Source organism: Artemia franciscana, chromosome 19 (assembly GCF_032884065.1).
Source record: "Artemia franciscana chromosome 19, ASM3288406v1, whole genome shotgun sequence".
Classification (NCBI taxonomy): domain Eukaryota; kingdom Metazoa; phylum Arthropoda; class Branchiopoda; order Anostraca; family Artemiidae; genus Artemia; species Artemia franciscana.
In genome coordinates, this window is record NC_088881.1 from 7,773,349 (window position 1) to 7,786,572 (window position 13,224).

At 32.2% G+C, this 13,224-nt stretch overlaps 1 protein-coding gene across 1 annotated transcript; it reads left to right on the forward strand.

Annotated features, from left to right (window-relative positions):
- The first annotated feature begins 406 nt into the window (after window positions 1–406).
- LOC136039652 (sialin-like) lies at window positions 407–7,088 on the forward strand. The gene is made up of 5 exons (XM_065723555.1): window positions 407–472; window positions 3,077–3,209; window positions 3,892–4,047; window positions 5,525–5,610; window positions 6,885–7,088. The coding sequence occupies exons 1-5, from the start codon at window positions 407–409 to the stop codon at window positions 7,086–7,088; spliced, it is 645 nt and encodes a 214-aa protein (XP_065579627.1).
- The last annotated feature ends 6,136 nt before the right edge of the window (window positions 7,089–13,224 follow it).

The following is a 13,224-nucleotide window of genomic DNA, read 5'->3' on the forward strand; positions in this document are numbered from 1 at the left end:
TTTGTGCAACATCGACATAATATATTTGGATCTTGAGAGAGCATCGCGTTTCTTTAATAGTCACTTGTAATTTCAGCAAAGCGCTAGTTTGTGACAATTCTAAAAATATAGGAAAATATCAAAATGCAGTTATCAGAGACTGGAGATTCAAGATGCCCTTCCTCTAACCAAAACTCAGAGAATACGAACTTTGGACTAGAACAAATCCATCAACATATAATTGTTTATGCTGAGCTTGAATATAAAAATTCAATTTTACAGAAAATAGAAATCTTGTACAAAAAAAAATGTTAAGGAAAAATTTAATACGGGAAATCGTCAAAATACCATAAGAAAGACAAACGGGTTTTCCTTGATTTAAAAACATTATAATAAAAAAAAATCCTCATTTGCGCATGAATAGTGAATGAATTCGATTTTGACTCGATGGGTCTATATCAGTGATTCCCAATGTGGGGTTCAGGCCCCACAGGTACCGCATGGCAAAATTTTGTGGACCGTGGGCGGGACGTTCAGCCTTTGGCTGACAATACTTTAAAGCCTTAATGGTAGAAAAATGTCTACATTCGTTTACATTATAAGAGCAAAACCCACTTGATAGTTTTGTAATGAAACCAAGCATTGTATAAAACGTGTTGTATTTGGAATATATTTTAATTAGCGTTAAATATGCCAAGAGGTAGGCCCAAATAAAATACCAAGTTAATATCCCATGAAGCTTTCTTCAAGTGAATACAAGTAAAATTTTCATTAACAAGATTTAATTATTACGAGAGAGGTATCAGATAGAAATGCCTAAGTGGGGCATGACCCAAAACGGATTGGGAATCCCCAGTCTAGATACAACGTCATATTGCTACATTTTTTGATATTCTTCCAATTTTAGCCATCTTAAGTAACAAAAACAGTAAGGATTTTATCTATGTGCAAGGTTCAGCAAAATGTTTTTATTTCTCAACATGCTTTATTAATTGATAATTTTAGGCATAAATCTTAATGATAAGGTGTTCAAAAGTAATCATCTAAACATTGAGGCAGGATGCATCCTAGCATTAATATTACTTACTCGTTTATTTGACTTGGAAGTGCTTCCAGGATAGTCAAGGACTATATTCTTAAGATAGTTCTACCAAATAGCTTATACCAGAGAATAGGATGAGATGACAAAATGTTAGACAAAATGATAATTCCAGAGTCCATTAGTGAAAATTGGTAAGCGTGTTAAGGACATGCACAAATTGACTTGTTTCCCCGATTCGACCATCTGGGATGCTGAAAGGAGAGGAAAAATTAAAAACTGAGATATTTTTAACTTACTAATGGGATATCAGATCTTAATGATTTTTTATATTTAGAAGGACCTCGTGTCGCAGAGCTTTTATTTTAAATCCCAACCGGCATTAAGCCTCTGGTGAGCATATGAGCTCTTGGCTCTTCCAACCTCGTCACAAGTGTCATATGAGCTCTTACCTCTTGTTTATGATATAATCACTATTAGAGTTCAGAAAGGAAGTACTTGGAATAGACACAGACGACAAGGATCGGATGGATATACTCATTTGGAGTACTAATATTGGTCAAAACTAAGGATGTCCTTCTAGTTAGCCTTTTACTATATATCTTAAGATTTTTACTTCGAAAGTTATTAAGTTATTATCTTTTCTAAATACTTCACAACAAATCCAATTTTGACTCGATGGGTCTATATCCGTGAATATCAATGTGGGGTTCAGGCCCCACAGGTAGTGCATGACAACATTTTGGTGGGCCGTGGGCAGGACATTCAGCCTTTTTTTGCCTATAATTTAAAGCCTCAATGGTAAAAAAAATGTCTACATTCATGTACATTAAAAGAGCAAAAACCCACTTGATAGTTTTGTAATGACACCATGCATTGTATAAAGCGTATTGTATTCGGGATATGTTTTAACTAGTATAAAATACACCAAGAGGACGGCCCGAACGAATTACCTTTTGTTCATAAACAAAACTATATTATACATTATTATATATTATACCTATATTATACATTATACATAACTATATTATACATTACCTATAATATTTGTACATAATGTCTTTTGAAGCTTTCTTCAAGTGAATACACTTAAAATTTTCAATTAGAAAAATTTAAAAATTATGGGAAAGGTATCAGGTAGAAATGCCTAAGTGGGGCATGGCCCAAAACAGATTGAGAATCCCGGTCTACGTACAACGTCATTGTGGTACATTTTTTTGGATATTTTCCAAATTTCGAGGCTGGATGCCTCCTAGTACTGATATTACTTACTAGTTTATTTGACTTGGAAGTGTCTCCAGGATATTCAAAGACTATATTCCTAAAATAGTTCTACCAAATAGCTTATACCCCAGAATAGGTTGAGACACCAAAAAAATAAGATCTTTGACAAAATGATAATCCCAGAGTATATTAGTGTCATAAGAATCTCAAAACCCCTCGTTTTCTACATATTTAGTCATCACTGCGTTGATACATTTTGCTAAGTGCATTACTACAATAATTGTATGCATGCATATCTGTAAATTTTTATCGGAAACAGTCTCTTCCAATATTCTGATCTTCTATATTGTATATAGAATATCTCTATATACAACATCGATACAGAGATATACAGAATATCTCTTCCGATATCTCTTCCGATATTCTATATTCTGAAAATTACCGCGCTGTCATTTTACGATGCAAAAAACAATCTAGATGGATTGAAACATTGAAGAAATTTGTTTTCACTCCTTAAAACTCTTAGTATTTTTCATCAATCGTATTTTGCAAAACAACAACAATAATATACAGAAAAAATACAACATTTACATTCCTGGGGCCCAAACAAACATAGATATAATCATCGTTCATTTGATAAGATTGTTCATTTTCTGAAGCAACGACCCAATATAAGAGGATATCTGTCTGGGGCTGATGTTTCTGCTCATAAAAAGAATTTAATCAAAACCTTATTCAGCACAAAACTCTATTTATATTTTGTCAAAAATCCGAAAACAACGATAAAGGCCTTGCCTTTTAGTTCGTTCTTTGCTTACTTAATTTATATTTTAGAATGCTGTCATCCTGGCTCTACCATATTTCTTATCATGGGTTTCTACTTTGATATTGTATCCACTCGCCGATTTATGCAAAAAGAAGAAATGGCTGTCCACAGTTGCAGTACGAAAGATATGGACTCTAATTGGTAATTGGGTTGATATTACCTAGTTTAAGTTTCAAGTTTATTTATTTGTTATCAAAAGTTTGTTGAATATTGATTTTCGTTTAGGTTCTTGCGTTTGCAGGATTGTGAGTGTAATTATTTCTCGTCTCAGCAATCTGTCCGTCCAATTTCCCTTCTATAGCCTAAACGTACAAACTTGGCTTGTTTTGGGTATCCTTCCCGCGAACAATTTCACCGCATTCTCGTCAAGGTTAGCCTCAGTGCAAGAAGCTAGTGCTACCAATCGCTCCACTTAAAAATGCAGTTTTAGTAAAAAGTTTTGCAGTTTCAGTTTTGCAGAATAGTAAAAATTAGTTCTCTAGCTTTACTATTAGTTCTAGCACTAGAGATTTCCTCAGAGTATGGAAGAAAGCTTTACAAATTTTTTTCTTTCTGCTCAAAGACGGTTTACTTTTCGTAGGTATTACCACCTGTTGTATTTTTCAATAAATAATTTTTGCTTTAAGGCTGAGTATATAGCTGTCGCTCAGTTTACTTTTTTTTGGAAGGGGGTCTTTAGTAACTTACATAAAACTCACTATTGGTATAGAGGTCGGAAATATATTTATAATTTTAAAGAATGAGTAAACTGGATACGTAACTTCATCCAGCGAGGATGTCTTTTTCTACGTCAAAAAAATGTTAAAACTTATTTTCTTTTTAGGTCATTTAGGACCAGCACTATGCCTCTTTGTAATGGCAGGCGCTGGATGTAACATTCAATTAATTATTGCAATGCTGATGTTATCACAAGTTGTTGAAGCTGGAAATTACGGTGGCTGGCTCATTAACCACATTGATATAGCACCCAGTTTCTCAGGTAATTTGGTCTCCTATCATTTATTTTTGCCTTTTAGACCTGAGCTTATTGTTCAGAATTTTACAAGCGGGTTGCCTTCTGACCTGGGGTATTATTCCCTTAAAGTGCCTGGAATATAAAAATAAATTTCAGCCATTTGACCCTTTTCGAGAAAATACTTAAAGCGGAAAATTACAGTTTTTTATAAAGTTTTCTTTCAACTGTTTCAAAATTATGAAGCTCTTATGGCAGTCTTTGCTATTTGGTATCGTTTGCTTTCTGATTTTGTTTAGATTTTTTCAACGCTCCTTTTTTACAAGTTAACCCAACTACTGCATCAAACTGTGTAACTAAATAAGAAGCTCACTTTCATTAGAAAATGAACTCCGAACCTTTTCTATTTTGTTGAGGTATAATTGTCTATGTAACTTACTATTTAACCAATACAAACGGTTAAAATACTGTTTATCTGCCATTGATGCTTTAAGAAAACTATAAAAACGACTGAAACTCTTTTTACTTATCACCTTTTCTGCTGGTTTTTGACAGTGAAATAAAACTACTCGACCGGTTTTTCCTCTAGGATTTAATTTTCAATTAAAAATATATATAATTTAAGAGAAACCTTTCATTAATATTAATTTTTGTTCGGTTAGCTGATTAGCATGTCTACAAGTCACTAGACATAATTTCATACTCCTGCAAAATTTAAGTGCTTTTGAATGTCTAGTTTATTCACAAAATGAACAGGTTTAGTCACCTCTTTAACTTAGTTTATTAATCTCTGATTAGTATGAAATGTTAAAAAAAATATTATTGCTAAAGCAATTTTTATTCAATTTTTTTTGCACTTGCTGTCATTAAGATGCTTTCACGTATTTGTTTTTTTCTTGTTCTGTTCACGGATGATTTCCATTTTTATTATCGTTGTATGGCCACATGTTAGTTCAATGAATTTTGATCAATGAATTTTATATATTTTGTTTTTCCGTAATATGCTACCTATTTTAGGCCTTGCAATATCTATTTTGGCATTTCTTCCTTTCTTCTGTTTGTTCTTTTCCTTTTTTTAAGTAACTTGAATAGAATTCCTTTTCGATTGAATAGAATCTATATTTTTTTATGTTTGTATGTAGCCTGTTAGGTAGATGGCATATTAGTACTAACCCAGGATTGTTTTTGCATCTTTTAGTAACTTATTATACAATCAAAAATAGAGTTTGTAATAAAAGAAGTCTGCAGGTATCTTGCCTTATCTGTTTTATGTAAAGCCTTGAAACTCTCTTTTCCAACCAAGACATTTCTTAGATTCATTGGTTTATTGGTCAGGTCATGAAAAGTTCAAATTTGGTTATTGGTATATGCTTAGAAAAAGCTTTAGATGGGAGGATATTCGGCTTTTCTTCTATACATTTCTTATTGGCTCTTAAAATTACTCAGCTAACAATATAATTAGTAATGTTTATTGATCTATTTTATGATAACATTTTTCCCATAGGGACTCTGTTTGGAATAACAAATGGTGTATCTATGCTGGTTTCCTGGCTGGGCCCAGTCCTGGTAGGATTCATGACAGATGAAAATGTAAGTCTGTTTCTACTTTACTCCTTTGTAATATTTTGATTTTGATTTTTGGTTTTTAGTCCGTAGTTAAAAGTGCGCTTGTGTGCTTTTATATATCCAAGAACTTTGAATCTGTAAGTTTTTAGAATGTTATAGTGGTTTATAACCAAAGATTACACGCGAAATCCATTGTCCTTGAGGGCGGGGGTTCGAGTCCTGGTGTTGGCGGTTATTTGGTTTGGAACAGGGGTCAGCCGTATGACTTTGTAAGCTCAGCCGAGAGCTGACCTAGCTCGAAATGGATATGTGATGAAATGTACTTACTTACTTACTTACTTGGGTCACATTCGAGCCTTGTCCAGGCCCATAGTCGCATTCAGAATGAATGGCATTCTGATGAATGTGATGAAATATGGAGGAAAACACGAGAAGGGTCAGATGGTTCTACCTTTAACTGTGCAATACACTCCCGACCGAAGGCAGGGAGTCGAAAGGTCAATGCCTATGCTACGCAGACCATTGGTCAGCATGCAAAGTTTTCAAATAGCTTAAGTTTGCAATGAATCTAAGAGTTTACAGATAGTTCTATGAATGTAATTTGTTGCAAACACCTAATTATAGATACCAAATGTGGGTCTGTCTAAAAAATACGCAAATATTACAAATGCGTGGTATTGGAAGCTCCACATCGATTTAATTTGAAGATAGAACGGTTTAAACATGGTACTCGACACTTTAACATCTACTATTGATAAAACTCTTACAGGAATTTTACTTTCACGTGTTCAACTTGGGAGTTATATACTATTTGTGTTACCAAGTACTTAACCTCAATAAGAACCATGTAAAAGCACCGGGGATCTAACTGTTTTCACGTTTAAATATCTTGGACTGTAATTATTTTTAGTAGTAATTTTTGTTTGATGCAATGTTTCACAGCTTTTAAAATTTGGCTCAATTCTTTTTGTATCTTGATTTAAAATCCTAGACTTTATTTGGATGTAAGGACCTTACCAGATTTTTCCGCCATAAATAACAACTAGAGGTAGGGGTGGAGGTAGAGATAGAGCCTTGCTAATAATTTTCTAGTGTTTTGCTTTAGTCCTAATTTTTCAGCTATGCTTATTCGTTTTTTAATTTTGCTATTGTTTTGCAAACTTTGGTGCCAAATGTTTTTTAATTGGATTTGGAAAAAAATTTCCTTCAGAAGGACAACGTGCACGATTCGCCTTGTTTGTTATTTCTCCTTTTTACTACTTTTCAGTTTTTATCCTGATTTTACCTTTATTTTGCAGCAAACCCTTGAAGCCTGGTCGGCCGTCTTTATTATGGCTGGCAGTGTGTTAGCAGCAGACTCGATTTTCTTCCTTATGTTTGGATCCGGCTCTGAACAATCCTGGAATTACAAGGCTGAAGGAGAAAGCGATGAAGTAGAATCTAGGATGAACAATGTAAATAATACACCTATAGTAACACAAGAAAATAATCAACTTCCATAATGTTAAATATTTTTTTGTTAAATTTACTTTAGTTGTGAGCATTCTTTGAAATATTTTATATTTTTGTATAGAAAGTTGAAGCCTAATTTTTATTAAAGCGGAACTCTTAATTTCTTAGCTATTTTCAAAACATTAGTCCTGACCATTTGATGTGAAACTATCTGTCCCACAATGAACGCCTAAGCACTCACTAACCCAATAAACTAATTCAGACTGAAGTAAAAGGTTTGTTTTTGCTTTGGGTTTAAAGTTATTTCCCAAAAATTAATGCTTATCAATGATAATGATTCTCTTACTCCGATAGATTGTGAGGCTTCAAATGATTCTATTTTGGCGTCTTTGATATCATCCTTGATATTGCATCATCGATATTGCATCATCGACTTTGATGTTGTCATTGATGTTGCATCATCAATGATGTGCAATTTGCATAGATTCAGTATCCAATTTTGTGCGGTGAAAGAGAATCCATGATACCTCAAAAAGCTTTGCCCCGTATGCAATCTATATATATAAAAATAAGTTGTCTGTGGATCTGTGGATCTGTGGATCTGTGGATCAGGTGACGATCCACAAAAAAGGTAAAAAACTAAAAACTAAAAAAAAAAACTGAAAAAACTAAAAAAAGGCAAAAACTACAAAAAAAACTAAAAACTAATAAAAAAAATAAAAAAGCTAAAAAACTAAAAAAACTAAAAAAACTAAAAAAACTAAAAAACTAAAAAAACTAAAAACTAAAAAAAAAACTTAAAAAAAGGAAAAAACTGAAAAATAGAAGAGAAAAAGAAAACTAATAAAATTAAGAATAAAATAAAAAAAAAATAAAAAAGATAAAAACTAAAAAAAAAGTAAAAAGAAAAAACGAAAAAAACTAAAAAAGCTAAAAAAAAGGTAAAAACCAATAAAAAACTAAAAAGAAAAAAGGGAAAAAAAACTAAAAAAACTAAAAACTAAAAAAAAAACTTAAAAAAAAGGAAAAAACTGAAAAATAGAAGAGAAAAAGAAAACTAATAAAATTAAGAATAAAAATAAAAAAAAATAAAAAAGATAAAAACTAAAAAAAAAGTAAAAAGAAAAAACGAAAAAAACTAAAAAAGCTACAAAAAAGGTAAAAACCAATAAAAAACTAAAAAGAAAAAAAGGAAAAAAACTAAAAAAAATTTTCATCTAAAAAACTAAAAAAAACTAAAAAAGGTAAAAACTAAAAGAACTAAAAAAGAAAAAAAACTAAAAAAAGGAAAAAAACTGAAAAATAAAGGAGAAACAATCTAAATAAATGACGACACTCAAAGAGAAAGCGACCGAGACAAAAGGAATGTTCGATTAGCAATCAACAAAGCACCGGGACACAGGGAGTATAAATGACGACGACCGGGACACAGGGACATAACTACAAAGGGGACGCCGGGGTGCACAGGGGGATATATAAATGAATAAAATTAAGAATAAAATAAAAAAAAATAAAAAAGATAAAAACTAAAAAAAAAGTAAAAAGAAAAAACGAAAAAAACTAAAAAAGCTAAAAAAAAGGTAAAAACCAATAAAAAACTAAAAAGAAAAAAAGGAAAAAAAAACTAAAAAAACTAAAAACTAAAAAAAAACTTAAAAAAAAGGAAAAAACTGAAAAATAGAAGAGAAAAAGAAAACTAATAAAATTAAGAATAAAAATAAAAAAAATAAAAAAGATAAAAACTAAAAAAAAAAGTAAAAAGAAAAAACGAAAAAAACTAAAAAAGCTAAAAAAAAGGTAAAAACCAATAAAAAACTAAAAAGAAAAAAAGGAAAAAAACTAAAAAAAATTTTCATCTAAAAAACTAAAAAAAACTAAAAAAGGTAAAAACTAAAAGAACTAAAAAAGAAAAAAAAAACTAAAAAAAGGAAAAAAACTGAAAAATAAAGGAGAAACAATCTAAATAAATGACGACACTCAAAGAGAAAGCGACCGGGACAAAAGGAATGTTCGATTAGCAATCAACAAAGCACCGGGACACAGGGAGTATAAATGACGACGACCGGGACACAGGGACATAACAACAAAGGGGACGCCGGGGTGCACAGGGGGATATATAAATGACGATGGCGACTCAGGGAATGGTCGATTCACAGGTGGGACATAGGGACACAACTACAATGGCGCGTAATTAATATGGCGCGTAATGACTTAAACGCACGGAGGGGCTTGGGGGGCGCGAAGCGCCCCCACCAACTAGGTGTTGGGGTGGCGCTTCGCGCCACCCCAACAGCTAGTACTAAATATAAACTTAGGAATAATATATAAAACCAATTTACAGTACAGTCACATATCAATCACACATACATACTTCGGCGACAATAAAGTCTCAAGATTAACATTCTTAAATATATCTTGTTTTTTGTTATTTTTATGTTAACACGGGCCATTTCAAAATAGTTTTTCTTTATTTATTTATGTTGATATATTTATGTTGATATATTTATTTATGTTGATAATGTCGATTGACGTTAACGATGAAGGTTTGTTACGAAAAAATATATTGAAATTCCGGAAACCATGGCAAAAATTTCTTTTTTAGAAAAAATACTTTCAAAACATTCTTAAATACCTCTTGTTTATTGTTTATTTTCATTTTCATCCAAGCCATTTCAGAAAGGTTTTTCTTTATTTATATTAATCTAGCATGTCGACTGACCTTAATCATAAAAGTTTGTCGCCTAAACAATACATTGCATTTTCGAAAAATAGCCCAAGCCCACCAAGAATGAATTCGAATTGAAATGAAAACGGTAGCCTTTAAAATCACCATAACTAAAATGTTTTGGAGAATTACTGTTCTCCATCTTGAGCATAAAAAAAAACATTTTAGTATGAGGTTTAAGACTTTGTTAAGACTGGAAAAATGAATTGAGAATATGTATATGTTCTGCTTTCAGGGGCTATTCTTTGTTTCCCCCTCCCCCCGAAAAAAATACAATAAAAGTCACAAAAAATAAAAGTTACCTCATAAAAAAAAAAATCATGATCCATGTCTTAAAAGGAAATTTGCCTCCACAGATATTTTTCCAAGGGGGCAAAAATTAATGTTTATGAGGGCTCGTATAAAGGGGTGAAGGTGTCGGTGGGACTCTTGGATGAAACACAGGGACATGTCTTAAAAATCATCTCTACATTTTTCATCGCATCAAAACAAAAATGCCGTCCCTTTATGAATTAAATAAAAAAAACTAGTTTTTTAAACTGAAAGTAAGGTGCTACATCAAAAATTAAAACGAACAGAAATTACTCCGTATATGAAATGGGTTGTCCCTTCCGCAATCCCTCGCTCTTTACGCTATAAAGCTTTTAATTGTTTTAAAAAGCAGAATTGTGGCAAGAGTCAAACTTTAGTCAAAATTTTGCTATAGGGTTCTCTGATATGCTGAATGCGATGGTATGATTTTCGTTAAGATTCTATGACATTTAGGGGGTGTTTCCCCCTATTTTCCAAAATAAGGCAAATTTTCTCAGACTCGTAACTTTTGATAACAAAGATTAAATTTGATTAAACTTATATATTTAGAATCAGCATAAAAATTTGATTCTTTTGATGTATCTTTTAGCATCAAAATTTTTTTAGAGTTTCGTTTACTATTGAGCCGGGTCGCTCCTTACTACAGTTCGTTACCACGAACTGTTTGGTTGATTTTGTTTCGTTTGTTGTTCAAGGATCTGTCAGAGCGTAACGAGTTGGTTGCCAATTGGTTAACATCCTTTGATTAACTGGTGACAGTCACGAATCTGTAATTTACCAGCCAATTTCAGGTTTATACATTGACAATTCAAGCCGTGTTGCATAATCTAATACTGAAAAGGCCTTAAATAATGATAGTACATTTTGACAGCAATGCCAATAAGGAATGTTCCTCAATAGTGATTATACTTACTTTAATTGAAAAAATTACCAGAAATAAGATTTTCAAAAAAAGTAAACATACAAAGACTGCTTCAGTTACCCAATAAAATATAAAATGTGCCCAACAAACTTCTTTGAAGAAACCGATCCCCCCTCTTCTTTTACAAAATGTTTAAAAAAATTTTAAAAAAGAACCAAGTGATTGGTTGAATAATATTGATATTAGAATTGGTAATATTTTAACGATGTTATCAATGCTTGGTGGGTAACGAAGCACCAAAGTGAAAAGACGGAAAATGAATCTCAATGATCGAAAACATGAAAACCAAAAACATGGACGAAGTCAAATTTAGTTATAGAAGGCAAATCAAAAGACTTATATCAGATGTGATACTACTGAAAAATAAAATGAACTAAGAAGAACAAATTGGAGGAAAAGCTAATTCCGATCAAATATTAAATACAATCTTGACAAATCAGATTTTAGAGGTCTTAGCATATGTAAGACAGCAAAGAACTGGGAAAACATTTGGTTTTAAGCTAAAATAAAAGTAAGCCAGGACGAACTGATCAAAGAACAAAAAAGTAGGCTTTAGAAATAGAAAATCGTTATTACTTAACAAAAGGATTCCCAATAACGAAGCCTAAAAGGTTATGTCTCTTCCCAAGCCCTATAGATGAAAGTATCTTTAGATCTTCCGTATTGCTGAAAGTTTTTTTTTCAGATTCTATTTCCATGTTTGTCTGAACACAGCCACTCAGACTGGTCACTCTAGCAAGAGTTCTTGGTAATGCCAGCGCTTGTTATCAGAAAATTAAACACGTTAATTTTAAAAATTAAAAATTAACGTTTTATATTCAAGTGGGACTAGTGAGCTTGGTAAAAATAAAAAAAGCTCCCCTTGCAGATAATGAAGACCCTAAAATATTTTAACGAGTTTTTACAGTAAGTATTGGATTAAGCATATAAAAAAAGTTTTCCTTAAATTTGCTTCTGGAATTTGAATTGTCAATATTGCATTTGACGATCTCATCAGGTTTAACTTTAAAGTAAATATTGCCTTCCTTTTCAAAAGTTTCACCGTCAAAATTTTACAAGGACCTTTGTAGTAAAGCCTGTTGTTCCATTTTTAATCAGTGTCTCCTTGAAACATCAACAAACGTGAACGGATCCAACTACAAATAGTGATTCAAAATTATCCAGCAGTTCATGGTAACAAACTGTAGTAAGGAGTGACTTGTCTCAATAGTAACTAAAACTCTAAAAAACAGAATTTTGATACCAATAGTTACATCAAAAGAACTGTATTTTAATGTTGATTCTAAAAATGTAAGTTTCATCAAGTTTAGTCTTACACATCAAAAGTTACGAGTCTGAGAGAATTTGCATTATTTTAGAAAATAGGGGGAAATACATGTAAAAGTCATAGAATCTTAACGAAAATCCCACCATCAAGTTCAACGTATCAGAGAACCCTCTGGTAGAAATTTTGAGCTCCTATCTAAAAAATGTGGAATTTTGTATTTTTTGCCAGAAGACAGATCACGGATGCATGTTTGTTTGTTTTTTTCCCAGGGGTGATCATATCGACCCTGTGGTCCTAGAATGTCACGAGAGTGCTCATTCTAACGAAAAATAAAAGCTCTAGCACCTTTTTTAATTGACCAAAAATTCGAGGGCACGTAGGCTCCCTCCAACGCTCATTTGTTCCCAAATTCACCAGATCAAAATTTTTAGATAGCCATTTTGTTCAACATAGTCGAAAAACCTAATAAATATGTCTTTTGGGACGATTTAATCCTCAACAGTGCCCAGGGGAGGGGCTGCAAGTTATGAACTTTGACCATTGTCAAACAGTTCGTAGTAACGAAGTATAGTAAGGAGCGACCCGGCTCAATAGCAACCAAAACTCAATAAAATGGAATTTGATTTCAATAGATACATCAAAAATCGCATTTTAATGCTGATTTTAAATATATAAGTTTCATCAAGTTTAGTCTTACTCATCAAAAGTTACGAGCCTGAGAAAATTTGCCTTATTTATGGGGAAACACCCCATAAAAGTCATAAAATTTTAACAATAATCACACCAACAGATTCAGCGTATCCGAGAACCCTACTCTAGAAGTTTCGAGCTCCTATCTACAAAAATGTGGAATTTTGTATTTTTTGCCAGAGGGCAGATCACGGATGCCTTTTTTTTGTTTATTTGTTTTTCTTTTTGTTTTTTCCCCCAGGGGTGATATTTTCGACCAAGTGGTCCTAG

What these genes read in the sequence shown, in the direction of transcription:
- LOC136039652 (XM_065723555.1), top strand. Translation starts at nt 407, where the DNA reads ATGAATTCGATTTTGACTCGATGGGTCTATATCAGTGATTCCCAATGT. An exon ending in GTGGGGTTCAGGCCCCACAG is followed by an intron (nt 473 to 3,076) that starts GTACCGCATGGC and finishes TTTATATTTTAG; the next exon opens with AATGCTGTCATCCTGGCTCT. An exon ending in AAAGATATGGACTCTAATTG is followed by an intron (nt 3,210 to 3,891) that starts GTAATTGGGTTG and finishes TTTTCTTTTTAG; the next exon opens with GTCATTTAGGACCAGCACTA.